General features: G+C 36.3%; 1 protein-coding gene across 5 annotated transcripts in view; it reads left to right on the forward strand.

Annotated features, from left to right (window-relative positions):
* Positions 1-14,796, forward strand: part of Gyg (glycogenin 1) — a 19,403-nt gene extending 4,607 nt beyond the window's left edge. The window contains exons 2-9 of one of the 5 annotated variants that reach the window (XR_013083488.1): positions 5,815-5,950; positions 6,036-6,210; positions 6,315-6,604; positions 6,731-6,911; positions 10,177-10,380; positions 10,467-10,587; positions 11,042-11,117; positions 12,361-12,499. Coding sequence is in view for 3 of the 5 variants with exons in the window: in XM_076801070.1 (XP_076657185.1) it covers positions 5,815-5,950; positions 6,036-6,210; positions 6,315-6,604; positions 6,731-6,911; positions 8,323-9,489; positions 10,177-10,380; positions 10,467-10,587; positions 12,361-13,916 (3,830 nt within the window). In the remaining 2 variants the exon portion in view is untranslated. Of the gene's footprint in view, positions 1-5,814; positions 5,951-6,035; positions 6,211-6,314; positions 6,605-6,730; positions 6,912-8,322; positions 9,490-10,176; positions 10,381-10,466; positions 10,588-11,014; positions 11,118-12,360 lie in introns of those variants that run through there. The other 4 variants (XR_013083489.1, XM_076801070.1, XM_076801068.1 and 1 more) reach the window with 4 other exon arrangements.
* Positions 14,797-15,536: the final 740 nt, after the last annotated feature.

The raw sequence follows: 15,536 nt of genomic DNA on the forward strand, positions 1-15,536 counted from the left end.
GTGTTAATTTTCTTCGGATCCGAAGAATTGTATTCTAATGAGTTAGTGGCACAATAGTTCCATGTCCGGATTATTATGTTGTCTTGATCCCGTGGGCAAGGGTGTCGTAGGTTATTCACGCCTCTAGTATGCGGAGAAAGTGTCGATTCGCAGACGATATACGTGTGCAGGCACGACGGATCGCATAAGGAAACCTCGCCAGACCTGGCCGACAAGTGCTTGACCTAAGGCAAGAGTGTATGAATGCATTTTGTACAAACGCTAGGCCCGGTTGCTATTATAAGCTGGACGGCTTGTATAAATATAAACCTGTGTGGCACAACGGCACTCTGCCTCTCGGGTTTCGTCTGCGTGTTACAATATACGAGTGAAGCCGAGCGCCGCGTTTCTCATAGCCAAGATAAATGTTTTGTTGTTTTTTCTTCTTTCCCCGTCTCCCTCGGTTCCGTCGTCGCTGCCGCCCTAAACGCGAAAATGCGAAACGCCGCGCTATAGAACGATTTTCCGTCGCCAAAAGTTTGCCTTTGTCTCGAGCATGTCCGGTCACGATGTTGGATCGCTAGAAAATTTTCGAAGTAAACAAATGAAATTCCGACGCAACTTTCTGCCCGGAACGGACGGATCCTCTCGGGCCTCAACTCCGCTTATCTTCGCCGAGTTATCGTAGAAATAGACACTCGACTTACACGTGAATTTCTCATTGGGACATCGTGCCATTGGCACATTAGAATACCAACGAATTTCGCGACCGTATCTTTCCTACCGGAGATCAAATCTTCCGCGAACTTCGTCGTTTTCAAGTTTTTCCATTTTTAACCATTTGCACTCGAAGCTATTTTAACTCCAAAACAAAACATTTCTTTCAACCTAGAATATTTCCCTTCTTTATATTTTTCTCTCATGTTATACATACGAAAATGGTGGAATTTACTCGTACAATACCGAAAGTGTTCAGTAATTTATCAGGTACAAACAAATTTAGTAATGTAAAAAATATTTTGAACAATGATACAGCAAATTTTAGTGGCGCCCTACGGTCCCCATTCGAGTGCTAAGGGTTAAATAACATCGTGACGCTCGTTCTTGCATCTCACCGTTCAGGAAATAGTGTGGGAGCAAGCATCGATAATGAGTTCATGTTTCTAATTCAATTCTCGTCCGGAATTGACCAAGAACGAGCGGAAACTAGAAGAAACAATAAATATTTGTTTGAAACGGTCACCGCGGCCCACCGTCTCAAAAATATTAAAATTTCCAGCTTATTTATACCATGTCGGTGGCTCAGAGGAGGGCTAATCCGCGTAGGGTTGAGCCGCACGGATTCCGCGATTATTTTTAGCGGCCGGGGAAAATGCGCGCGGTGAAAGGACGCTGAAATTCACACGGACAGATTAGGTTTCCGATAGAAGTTAATTCGTCCAGGATCGACATGACTGAACGGATTGTGTTCCGGTGAAGACCGGTAGCAGAAATCTGAGATCTATTCTCTTCCTAGGCTCTCCCGGCCCTCCCTTCTTTCTATAGCCGTGACTCATGGCCGTTCCTTTGGATTCATTGCATTTAATTTTACCAGCGTCTTCGATGCATCCGCCGTGGCACGTCCCTACGGGTAGCATACTTCTCGACAGCGCGTGTAGACACTAGACGAACAATCCTAATAGCAATGTTGTACACGCGTTGTCCACTTGACCGGGCACTCGAGAGATTAGAAAACGACACAATAGGATTGCTCGCATAGTTCTGCGTACAGGCGTGTGCACGCTCATCGTGACAATTCGATAACGCCCGGTGTCGTGTTTATTACCGATGCAAACCGATACTAATTACGTGTAAATTGAACGGTCAGATTTCCGGGGCTGTAGACGCTAATTGCTGACAAGCGGAGAGACCTCTCTGCGAGTGTGAAATTGACAATAAACGGGTTCACAAGATACGAACCATCACGCTCGCAATTGTTTCGTTTCAGCGCGCACGTCGGAGCCACGATTATGCCAGCTAATCTTTTTCTTGGTATTTCACTTATTTTTATATCGCTCGCACCGTGTTAACTGCTGGACCCGTAAAGGGGAAACCGCTTCACGAGACTGCTTGGCTTTGAGTGTAATCGGTCAAAGACTCGTTAAACAATCAACATAAGCAGAGCGAGCTTTTTTTGTTACATTATTTTTACCGACGTCGTTATGTTGAATCGTAATCGTCCCAGGCACCGCGTAATCGTAACTATAGCTGGTAATGTACCAGAAAGCTTTTCTCTGTTGGAGAGCCGAGCGATTGTTACGATGGAAAATATTTGAGTACCGTTTTCCATATTTTTCGTTCAACTAAATTTCATTCGGGGATATTTTTCAACGGAGGACATCTTTACATGTCGTAACAGTAATGTTCGGGTCAGTCTTCGAATCCCCTACCGGAAATCTAGAATTTCGTCAGGCATCGAATGTGTATTGATAAGCATGTCTGCTGATAGTGGCGCGACGATTGCGGTCTTTACGTGCTTGCGATTCTGAAATTAAGCCGCGGAGGAATCGTAGACGGATCTAAATCGGGCCAGCAGATAAATTACTCCGTTTCGGTAAATAGGGAAGGGAACCAGTTACTGTGGGGGTATCAATCAGTGTGCTTACATTAATTAATCTTTTTTTTTGTATTACCTAGTAAACCAATCCTTCTAACATCTCAAAAAAAAAAAACTCAAGTCGTTTGGTCCACTTTGCAAAAAGTTTTTGAAGGGTGTCCGCTTAATTTTGTCCTTATCTTAATAAATTTAACCCTTTGCACTCGGCGCTCTTTTAATTCTAAAACTAAATTTTTCTTCCGTCTTGGAATATTTTCATTTGATTCATACGAAACTGATCCAATTTCCACATATAATATTTCAATGTTTAGTAATCTTTAAATACAAATTTTGTAATGTAACAAACATTTTGAAATATTTTTTGTAATTTCTTTGAGATAATGCCACAACAATTTTTAGTGGTGCTTCAGAGTCCTAAGGGTTAACATTGACCCTTTGTGGTCCAACGGTGTCCCCTGCCCTATTTCAAAACTTCCCGCATCATATAATTCTATTATGTTCCTATACGTGCATTTTGCAACCTGTTTGGAACAGTTGAGAAATATTACAAACGCTCTTACAGATCACGTGTGTAATTGTGGTATTATTGATGAACGTAATGCGAAACCGGTAAAATAGGTGACCGATGCAAAAGTCAATGTCGAGTCCAACATAACACTGAACAGTATTAACTATCTGTCGCGAGTATTTCCAAGGAAAATAAAAATTGAATTAATTGCAAGATGCAGGGGCTCTTTTCTCAACAATTTACCGTATTACGGTATCTTTAAACGGTTTAAATATTTTCTCGATTTTGTGTTTCATTTTGGTCCGGTCACGATCGTTTAATTTTCAGAATGAATCCAAGTGATAGATATCAAATTTCACGTTCTCGTAGTAAATGGCCAGGCCTGGTTAACATTCGAGTAAAACACGGAAACGAAGAATGTGTTCGAGCTGCGACAATTAGAAGGCTGCGAAAACGAGGAAGGAGTGTCGGGGCTCTCGATTCCATGTGACACGCTGCTGGTACACGGTGCTCGAATGAATCTTGCCGGCCGGTCCATGCCCGTAACCAGCTACACGCGGCAAGAATCACTCGCGCGCGCATCGCGCTGTGCACCTAACGCAACGAAACCTAATATCCCATTCAATGTCGATAGGTAGAACGCGACCATTCCAGAAACATGAACGGTATATTTTCAAGGCTCGAGACGAGACTACATGGGACAACTCGAGAATTGTCACATATGTGACCCGATTTAGACACGGCATTTCGTGAAACCGGAGTGGTCGCGTGCTATAGAGATCTTTCAAGAAAAATTTGATGAAACCTCTCTGCTGCTTCACGCCAGTTTTATGATCCACGACGACGTAATACCAAAACGACGGGTTCGAACAAGAACTGGCGGAATACCGGTGTTTCTACTTTTTTTTCATCTGGTGGACTATAATAAATGGAGACGCGAACATTAACTTTGCAACGCTAAAGCGTGCAAAGTGGATCTTTGAAGCTCTTACCACTGCCGCCATTAATACCGAGCAAACCGAGGCACTTATTGTTACAGTCACTTTCGCAATCGATAAAATATGATAATCGAGGCATCCAATTTTTTACTTTTTTTTTATTTGACCATATGTAACAGTCTTTTTGTCAAGGCGAATCCTGCCTCGGGCCCCGCGGTCTCTAGGAGCGGCTGTGCGGCTCTTCCTAATCTATCAATTATTCAAATGAAGATTTGCTCGTCCCAAGTCGAATTCGATGCTTCGATTCGGCCCCAGAAAGGGTAGAACAATGGACTGCTGGTCCATATCTTGGTGTTTCAATGTTATATAACGTTGCCAGCGCCACGGTTATCTGCGATATTGGTAAAATAGTTCTCCGAAAAAATGTAACGAGAGGACGAAACGGGGTCACGAGTGCTTCAATAATTTGAAGAATACTGTCGACTAGCATGTAGACTCTAAGACCACAGCTACTCGACAACCGCTGATAACCATAATTATCGTTACACAGAGGCCCAACGACTCCGTTTCGGGATGATTTTGCTTTTTATATTTTTTGTTGTTTTTTCTTCTCGGTTCTTTTCTATGTTACGATTATATCGTATCTGGCGGATAGAAGCAACTGTGAATACAGATAAAATGTTCTATATATAAAATTTTATCCAGGAGAACTATAGAGCCAATGTTCTTGGCGACTCTGGCCGCGGATGGCGCGGCGAATTCTTCGCGACACGCCGCGAATTAGAAATAGGATGCGTTTTATAAATAAAATCTGATGAATTTCTTTGTCCTCGTGGAACGACGCACCTAGATTCAGCGAGCTTTTTGGATCTGTAGGTCTGGCTGCTATTTTTATCAGGTTTCCTATCCGAGACGAATGAAACAGATAAAGATATACGCTCTCCGTTTTCGAATGCCACTTCAAACCTCTAGCTTATTATCAAAAAATACCGTTCGCTCTTGTACACATGGATTTTATGACCTTGGAGTGACCTACGGTGTTCGCTGGTCTTCGTTCCTCCAACGAACGGCTCAAGTTCACTTAGGCAACGGATTCTTAACGTTCTAGAAACTCTGTTAGGTGTTTTGTAGAGATTTAATTAGGGTATTTTGTAGGATTATAATTGATTAATGTTAGGCTATCGTCAAATTGTCTTTGGATTTACGTAATCGTTAATACGATGATTGAGAACGTAGAGTCAATGGCACTGGTAGAGTTCAGAATGTTATCGTTTTGGAGGAGCAGCTTGTATCGAGAGAAAAATGCATTCCTAATCGACTCATGTCTTCTGTGACGTAACGTCGAAGACAATACAATACAGAAATCAATTTAAAGTTAGAATGTCTGCCATGCGAATCCGATTCGCGACAGACGCCTTATCAATCCGTACGTACGATGATACGATGCATTTGATATCGGGTAATGAGGAATTAATATGCATATCGATCAATTAGACAGTTTTTCGTTAACTTATCACTAGACAGCGGATCTTCATGCAAAGTAAACACTTTCTACACGAATTGCAACAACCCGGAGTGAAATAGAAATTTATTTTCTGTTCTAATATGTTTACTAGAAAATAATATAATATTTTTACTGTCTTACATTACACCCAGGATAAGGGACCCAATTACTCTGGCGGTACGAGTAGTTATGCTTTAAAAATAACTATAATTACCCCCACAGTAATTGGGTCCCTTACCTTAATAAGATTATAGTCTTAGAATTGAGTAACAAATTATATTAATTTCAGGATATGCATGGGTTACATTGGCCACCAATGATGCCTACTCTTTGGGAGCGTTAGTTTTGGCACACTCTCTGCGCCGAGTTGATACCAAATATGAATTGGCTGTCTTGGTTACTCCTGGAGTAACGGAAGTAATGAGGTGGGCACACCTGGTTTACAATTTCCTCTAATTCAAACAGAAACTAGGATTATAGATAATTGAAACTTTGCACTGATTGACACAGGGAAAAATTATCAGCAGTGTTTTCTGTAGTAATGGAAGTGAATGTACTTGATTCCAAAGATGAAGCTAATTTGGCACTGTTAGCTAGGCCAGAATTGGGTATTACATTTACCAAACTTCATTGCTGGAGACTAACGCAATACGATAAATGCGTCTTCCTTGATGCAGACACACTTGTAAGTGTTTGAAACGATTAACAAAGATACTCTGTTGGAGATTTCATTATTACCAGTTGAACCATTGTTCTCGTTTGTAACTGTTGATATACGATGCATGTTAGGTGGTCAGAAACTGTGATGAGTTATTTGAAAGAGAAGAGCTGTCTGCCGCCCCTGATGTGGGCTGGCCTGACTGCTTCAACTCTGGTGTTTTCGTGTACAAACCATCTCAGCAAACTTTCGCATCCATCACCGCGTTCGCCGCTGCTAAAGGTTCGTTCGACGGAGGTGATCAGGGTTTACTGAACATGTACTTCAGCGACTGGTCCCACAAAGATATTTCGAAACATTTGCCATTCATCTATAACATGTGTTCCACTGCTGCATACTCTTATCTTCCTGCGTTCAAACAGTAAGAAACTTTGAATTTTCTATTCTATGTATACGTAGAGTAGATAAGCATACATATGATTTGCAATTTAATCTCAGCGGTGTGCAACTAAAAAAAATGCTAATCGTAGATACTTTTACTTATCAGGTTCGGAGATGATGTCAGAATAATTCACTTCATTGGTATCACCAAGCCTTGGTTACAGTATTTTGATACTCTAACTGGTATTGTTCAACCACCAATGGAGGCCACACATTTGCAACCATTGTTGCAATTGTGGTGGAATATATTTTGCGAAAAAGTCCATCCTCAATTATCCCCTGTTATGGTAAGTTTAACGAATTGTTTGAAAAGAAATACGATATGACAATGAGTATCATGTTTGACTAATTATGAGTGCAAAAAATATTGTAAATATAATGGTTTTTTTAAAAAATAACTTTGTACATTTTCTCTTATTTCTAATGCATTATATTAGACTTTAAGATTTCAAGTGCCAAAATAAAGAGAAAAGCACTAAGTTAGTGATTATAAGTACAAGGAATAAAGGTAAGGTAGAATGCTTTTATTCCTCTTGTTAGTGTGCCATTCACATTGTAAGATTTTCCTTAACATTTAGAGAATTAGCATAGATAGCATACCACAAGCACAATCATGCATTAGTAGATATAAACACGGCTTGAAACGGTTCCAACAATAACTGTTCAAAACTGTTATACACAGGTTCTGATTAAATGATTTGTGAAGAACTCTTCTTTCGAATAACTGTTACGAAGAACCGAAATTTCCATCTAATATCTGTTTCGATTACAGTTCTTATATCAATTCCAAACAGTTATTTTTTCGGTTCTACATATAATATCTACATAAATTTCTTTTATTATAGTATCGAATAGTTCGAGATTCTATAACGGCAAGAACCAATATATAGAACCGAGAAAATAACTGCTTGGAACCTATATAGGAATCGTAATCGAAATAAAGATTCTTCGTAACTGTTCTAAGAATCGAAACGGATATTACAACAGTTTTCAAGTCCTGGATATAAACATGCTTGATCAAATAATTAAGACTTGTATATATTGTACATATTTGAGAGTATTATCATGAAAAATGTATTTGAGAATTAATGAAAATAATACTGCTTACCATTACTTATTATGAATGGCATCTTCTGACTTGACTTGTATTCTTGTGGCATTTAAGGTACGTTTTTGGTTTTTCCTTTGTAGTATTATAATCTTCGATGTCGATAGTAATAGCTAAAGTGATACAAGTGATACTTCATAATTTTCTATTTCAAATTGGTACACTTTGAACTTAATCTTTTTGTAATACTTTTTTTTTTGTAGATCAGTGTCCATTTTTTTCTTTCATTTTATCATATTCACAATATTTACATTTGTAGTTTGCAAATGTTGTTTAATTAATATTTAATCTCCTCCACTTATCTCGGTATTTAGTCATTTATTTAGATATGCTTGTTGTACTTTAAAAGTCTTGTGATAGACAAAGTAGCAGCAATATGCGTGGATAGAATATGTGCAATATGCAGTTACCGAGTACACAAATATTCAGAGTTAAGATATGCCATTCAATAATGTGTATATCGATGAGTATCATAATACGTACATACTTACCAAGTAACAATACTGACATAAGAAAAATGGACACTGTTTATAGTTTTCTACTAACCAACTGAATGTGCATTTTTCTGTTTTGGCATGATGCTTGCATAGGCCACCAGCACATTGGCACCAATTTGGCACGAATTTTCTCCTATGCCTTTTCGATCCCCTGTTCCACAGAATCCTATTTGCACAGACATACAAGACAAATCACAGAACGACATTTACATAGAACCACCAGACTTCTCGGAATTTAAAGATCCATGGGAAAATTATTGTGCACAAGACAACATGGTTAACCTTAAGCAAGAAGACAGTAATGCAACTCAACAGTATTATTCCACAATCGACAAACCTTCACCTATAACTATGTTAAGCGACTCGTTTAATTCTGTACAAACTATTCATCAGTCTCATCATGAACCATCACTAGAACATAATAGGGAGGTGTTCTTGCATAAGCAGCAACACAACGAATATAATTCGTCTCCTTTACATACTCAAAACCATCACAACCAAGAACAATCTAATCAATTTATTAGCGAATACAAACAACCACCGCATACATTCTATCATTCTGAAAACGCGTCCAACAAGCAAGTTCATAATGATTTTTGGCCAAACCAACAAAGTGTAGAAAGTTATGCTCCTGTAAATAATACGCAACATCAGCATTTCAATGAATCTCAAGATCATCATAATGTTGACTACCAGCACACCCATCATCAACATTCTTGCAGTAATGTAACAGTTCCAGAAGAAACGAGACAACACGTTGATCATCACCATGCTTATCAGCATTCTTGTAATGACAATCACAGATCATTTTCAGAAGAAACAAAACAGCATGAATATCAGCATGTTCCCCATCATTCGCCTAATGACAGCAACAGAGCATTCCAAGAAGAACCAAAGCAACACCAACACAATCACCATTCTGTTGTTGATCATCAGCAAAGTCAGCATCATCAAATGTATGATAATGTAACCAATCAGCAACCCACTCAACATTACGAGCAAGAGAATCATAGTCATTATAAGAGAGAAGAACACGCAACTAATAACATTGATTGTGCACAGCCTAAAGAAACTGCTATAGTTTATCATAACGATTTGTCTATTAATCAAAATGCTGAACAAGGCGAAAATCTAAACGTTACAGACGTACGGACTAATCCACTGATATCTACTAGCCCTCCTCCTAATTCCAAACCTTGTACAGATACCCACAATGTAGCAACGCAATCTGACCCACACATAACGGAAGACAGTACAAATGTAAGTAATTGTTCCCACATTCTTCTGTAGATTGCATTAAAATTAGGAAAAATTTATACATTCTCCGTCATCTTCGACAGTAGATATCATGTCCTTAAATTTTTATTATAATTCATTGAATGTGTAATTCGTTAATAGTCTTTGGGACATTACTTGCAGTTTTAATACATTTTTTTTTACATTAGATCCTTCAACATTTTCCTATAGTTGTACCAATAAACTAAATAATAATATTTCCTTAAATACTCGTAGGAAGGAAGTTTATTACTTAAATTTTATAACACAGACTGTTGTTATTATTAATTTACTAATTTATGCCAGTTTTGTGTGTGTTATTTTTTCTACATGTTTGTGATATCTGCATTTGTATGTATATTTTGTTATGACAATGTATTGCAGTCGTATAAGGTAAATTGTTAAAATAACGTTTGCAAATATGTTTTGTGTTTTGATCTTACTGTATTGTTGTAAATTTATTGAAAGGAAGAGATATGAACACGTTAAGCGCGGAACTTGTATCTATGGACTTTCCGTTCACGCTGCAAGTAACCGCAAGTTTGTGTCTAAACAGAAGTCACCTCTCTGAATGGACCGTCGTGTCACCTAAATAAAAAGCCTAGTGTCGGTCCCCTGGGATCGATGTAGCGTTTAACGTGTTAAAGAAGAAAGTATTTTTTGATTTTATAGGCTGGTCTCGCTGGTGCCTTGGCTCAAATTACATTGGGTGAACCTAGAAGCGCTGAACAAATTGCATTAGAAGAACACATGCGAAAACAAAGTTGGGAGCAGGGACACATTGATTATATGGGTCGTGATAGCTTTGACAATATTTGGAAGAAAATCTGCCAAACACTTTCTCTGGCACCACCTCGATTACCTTCTCCTCCTAAGGTAATTATTTTATTAATCAATTATGACTACAATTATTAGTTACGAGTAAGGTATATACATAAATACGTTTATAATCTAATCCATAGGAACTAGAAGAAGAACTTGAGAAGACTGCAGCTGATAAGACTACTAAATCTACTGACCCCACTGAACTTGTTGAACCCACTCAGCCTGCTAAATCTACCGATGAGGTGGATAAAGGAACTGGTATGTTCGATTTGGATAAAAATTAATTTCACTTAAATAAATATTTTGAGTTTTACAATTTGTCTTTACATATTCTTTTAAATATATGTTTACGTGGCAATTACGACTGCACAGAAAGAAAGTACAAAAACAGATCGAACCAATGTAAATGTTGAGCAATAATGAAAATTGTGTAAGAAATTGAAAATCAAAGTGCTCATAGTACAAAGCGATTAACTGTTTTCTTGAATACGCTTTACAATTTTCTTTTTTTTCTTTTTCTTTCCTCTTTTCTTTTTGAATTACAGCATGTGGTATTCAGATTGATATTTAAAAATGAAGTTTTTGTTATAAAAGTTGAATACAAGTTTCAGTTACAAGATACTTAATAATATATTGGACAATATTATATATAATTAAAAAAAGTGAAAATATCTTTTTTATACAGTTTATCAAGTTTAAGTGTTTGAAACAGGAACGGAGGACAGCAACTAACAGATCCTGGCGCCATAGCATTGCTACGTCTTGTATTGTCATTTTGCTTTAATGGGGTAAATATTTTGAGAACTCACATCATCACAATCGCGACTTTTACAATCACATTTCTGAATAGTTAAAAGACGCTAATCGAGCGTATCTAAAACAACACACACAATTTATTACAATTTCTACCATCAACCTTAAATCATGTTTCAATAAATCAGAATACTCGTTTCTCATTTGTTACATCTTAAGGTTCTGCATATGCTCATAAAAGTTAAAGAACACATAAATGTTTAGTTGTAATATAACAATAAATATCACAAAACTAAATTTTTAATACATAATTATATAGTTATACATAAATTTATCTTTAATTGATGCTAACGTAAGGACTTAATAATTCATAAGAAATATTTGATATCGCATAAACTAATAACGTTTCTTTAAATAATTCATTAATATCTTGTTTCATACAGGGTGTTCATGCAATTACTAGCTAGCATTTTTCTTACAAATAATAAATATTAGAAAAAAATGAAAGAGGAAAAAGTGATACTGTTTGGTAAATGTTGAGAAAAGGGGATCCAGCTTCAATGATTTTAACCTTGCCTAATATTTATTATCTCTAATATTTATTATTTGCAAGGGAAACGCTAGCTATATAGTAACAGCGTGAATACCATCTATAGTTACGTCTGTATGCTTTGCTTACATATATCGTAAAAAACTCTTTAAGTGTTCATTGGTTGGGTGCATATAATACGTTGCTAAAAAATCATATATACATTTACAATCATCGTGCATGACATGTTTGTCCATATCAATGTATTAACACATCATTTTAACGCTTATATAATAAGCTAAAAACATTATAAACTTATATGCTGTTTGTGCTTTATTTTAACACGAAGCGTTCATGGTATATTTGTATAGCTAGTAGTACTATTCAGTAGAATTTAATGAGAGCACTTTTACAGCAATAATTTCAGTCACAATCATAGTATTCTCACTAAAAGTAGACAATTTCTTCAGGTATTTGTATCTAGAACACAATATTACATGGACAGAGTTATTTACTAGAATATCACCGACATTGTATACATATATATATATATATAACTTTAATAGATAATCTATTTCCAATTATGTATTTTTCTTCATACATGCCTTGCTATAAACATTAATAATAATCATACATACTTGCTAAAATATGTATATACGTACAGTAAATTTATATAGCAAGGAATGTACCAATTATCTCTAAAAACTGCTCCATTTATATATATATAATATTGCTATTTTTTTATTTAGCTCAATCAACAGCCAGTCGCACTGAAGAACAACAATCTCTGCTTAACAATGTTCCTATAACAGACAACGAAGATACAGAACCTAAATTATCTGAGGAGACTGAACAAGTTACTGATATTACATCTTCTGGTGAAAAAAGTATAAGCGAACAAACAGTATCAGAAGAAATAACAAAAGATATTTCTCAGAAATCTGAAGTAGCAGCAAAAAGTGAGTCCTGTGTCGCAGTTGTATCTGTGTCTCCCACAGAATCTACAGTACAGGTACCTAAAAAAGATGTGGATGAACTTGGTACAAGTATACTATTAAAAGAAGGCACACAAGAAGAGACTGAATCTTTATTATCACAAGATTCGGCTCAATCTTGTGCAGTAGGAGAACAATGTGTTAAAGTATCGTACAACAAAGATAATGTAAACTTTGTTATTTCAACGCAAGAGCTTCCGAGCAATGTAACTAATCTGGAAATTACTGTAGATACTCAACCAATAAAAGTAGACATTACAGATGAAAAACATGCAAATGAATTATCAACTGCTTCTGAAGTTCTCACAGTTAGCCCGGTACCAATACAAGTTGCAGAATCAGTTCTTCAAGTAGAAGCCAAAGAGTCTGTGTCAGATTCTGAAACAATGAGTCGAGAAATTCTTTCTTCGACAATAACACCTGTTCACGAATCTAACATACTCAGTTCTGAAATTTCATCGGCTTCGGAAGAGAAAACTCAAGTAAATAATAGATCGGCGCCCGCAATAGAGTCTACTCAAAATGTAGAAAAATTGGAGCCAGACACTAATAAATCTCCAGAAAGTATTGATACTATTGATAAATTGAGTGAATCGTGTAAAAAAGTAACGGAAGCTTCTGAAATTTTAACTACTCCAGAACAACCTGAACTCACAAAAACGACTGCATCGTCATCATCACCATCGTCGAGTATTACAATTGACACAGAAACACCAAGAACGTGCCCCGATAAGAATTTGCAGCAAGAAAGTGAATCAGTCGAACAACCTAAAGAACCCGAAACGTCCACAACAAAAGAAACAGAATTATGTAAACCTTTGTCAGAATCTAAAGTAGTCGAGTCACCTTTGTCAACCGAAAGCCCAGATAGGCCATCGGGAGCAAAAGAATTTTGTCAGCCTTCAAAAAGTGTTCAAGAATCTCCATCACAGGAGAAGGAAAAAGTAACAAAGAAAACTGCAAAGAAATCTTTAGAGAAGTCCTTGTCAGAGGGAGAGCCTACAGAAACGACAGAGGGTGATATTAGCGGAAAGAAAGTTGTGAAAAAGGTAGTGAAAAAGGTTGTAAAAAAACCGAAAGCAAAGCCAGAGGAAGGACTGGACGATGGTGCGGAAGATAATTCTGCTAGTAAACCAAAAAAGACTGTAAAAGTTGTTAAAAAAGGTACAAAATCTGCACAAGTTCTCGACACAGATGCACCTGTCCCTGAAAGCCCATCATCTAGTACTTCCGATGCACCAATCCCACCTAAAAGAAAAGCAAAAACCACAGCCACAAAACCAGTTGTTAAAAAGTCCGACATAGAATAGTGTAATCACAATATATATAAACTGACAATAATAATGAAAAAATACTCGAAGGTTTCAAAATTAAGAACCGCAAAAGGAAGAAAGTAATAAATGGTGATACTTACTAGTCTCTCCTAATTTTTATATTTTTAATATGTCTCAAATTGTATCACCCATAGTTTTTTCACGTTTGAATGCTTACGAATTTTCAAGCAGCATTATATTCCAATGTTATGTTTTGCTTCATAATTTATACATATTTTATAATGTGTCCCATTTAATTAAGTGTCAACATTGAATAAATGCTTTTTTTTTTATATATTTTACTCCCACTTACATATTTACCTACGCGTTTGGAGTAAAACTACTACTGTCTAGGTATAATATTCTGTAATTATTACTTTATTAATATATTATTTTAATATACGTGTCTTGACTAACTTTTCACTCACTTATTTAGTTTCAATGTATTTAATGATACACAGATACAAGTAACTATATGATTGATCGCCTATCAAATTTCTAATATTTTGCTAAAAAACAACACAGAGTAATTTGTATTGCAATTCATAGAACTATGTATGTATAATGAACGAGATGTGAAAAACTAGTTAAAAATTTTTTATTTTACACAAAGTTTATACATTTTATATGTATTGACTTGTATCTTTATATTTTATACATACAGTATATATATATATATATATATACACACACAGAATGCATCATCACACAATAAGTTTCTTGTTTGAGAAATGCCAGAATTGTTAAATTAGTTTCAAAGCTCACTAAAATCAAATAAACTACTTCTATTTATTACCCATTTAAAACTAATCTATTTCAATCTGTAAAAAGAAAATTTTATGAAATAATTCAATAATAAAGTCTATTTATACTTCTATGCCTTTATATAGTATAACCGTTAAACTATCCCTACTTCACTGATTATGTGATAAATATATATAGTTTAAATGTTAAACTGCAGGGGCTTATACAAATTTATATATCTATGGACTAGTCTTTTACAGGTTAATAGTTTGAATAAATTAAAAGTAAAATAAGTTTGTATCGAGTTTCATCAAAATCTGTATTTCAATAATTATTTCTAAAATTAATATAGTAACAGTCAACATAAATTTAACAATAATTATGAAATTCAATAATAACGGCGCACATCTAATACAATAATGAAAAAAGGAAAAGTTAAAAATTTCAATTAAATATTCTCTTTTCAGAAAGAACAGTCAATTTTTTCTGTTCAGTTTTATTGAAAAACAATGATTTAAAATAATATCGTTTGAAACTACAGTAGATATTCCCTCCGCGGTGTCACGTTTGGTGCCTTCTACAGCGTCGCGTTTTCTATCCCCACCATTTTGTTGCGCATCTGGCAATGCGCAGGCTTTCAAGAAAAGGAGAAAGCGATGAGCATGAGAGATAGAACGAAAGCAAGCGTGCGCTTGCATTGCATGAAACAGTACTCTCTATTGTTATCCTACTCCCTCGGCGTTGTCTCTCCTTGTCTATGGCTGCGGGAGCAGCACGGTCGCAACAACGAGCTGAGAACCAATCAGGTCGAAGAGAAACTTTTTCTATCTTCCACTATGGTCTCGTTGTGTCACCCGAATTGCGCGACGTCGC

This window comes from Halictus rubicundus, chromosome 15 (genome assembly GCF_050948215.1).
Source record: "Halictus rubicundus isolate RS-2024b chromosome 15, iyHalRubi1_principal, whole genome shotgun sequence".
Taxonomy (NCBI): Eukaryota; Metazoa; Arthropoda; class Insecta; order Hymenoptera; family Halictidae; genus Halictus; species Halictus rubicundus.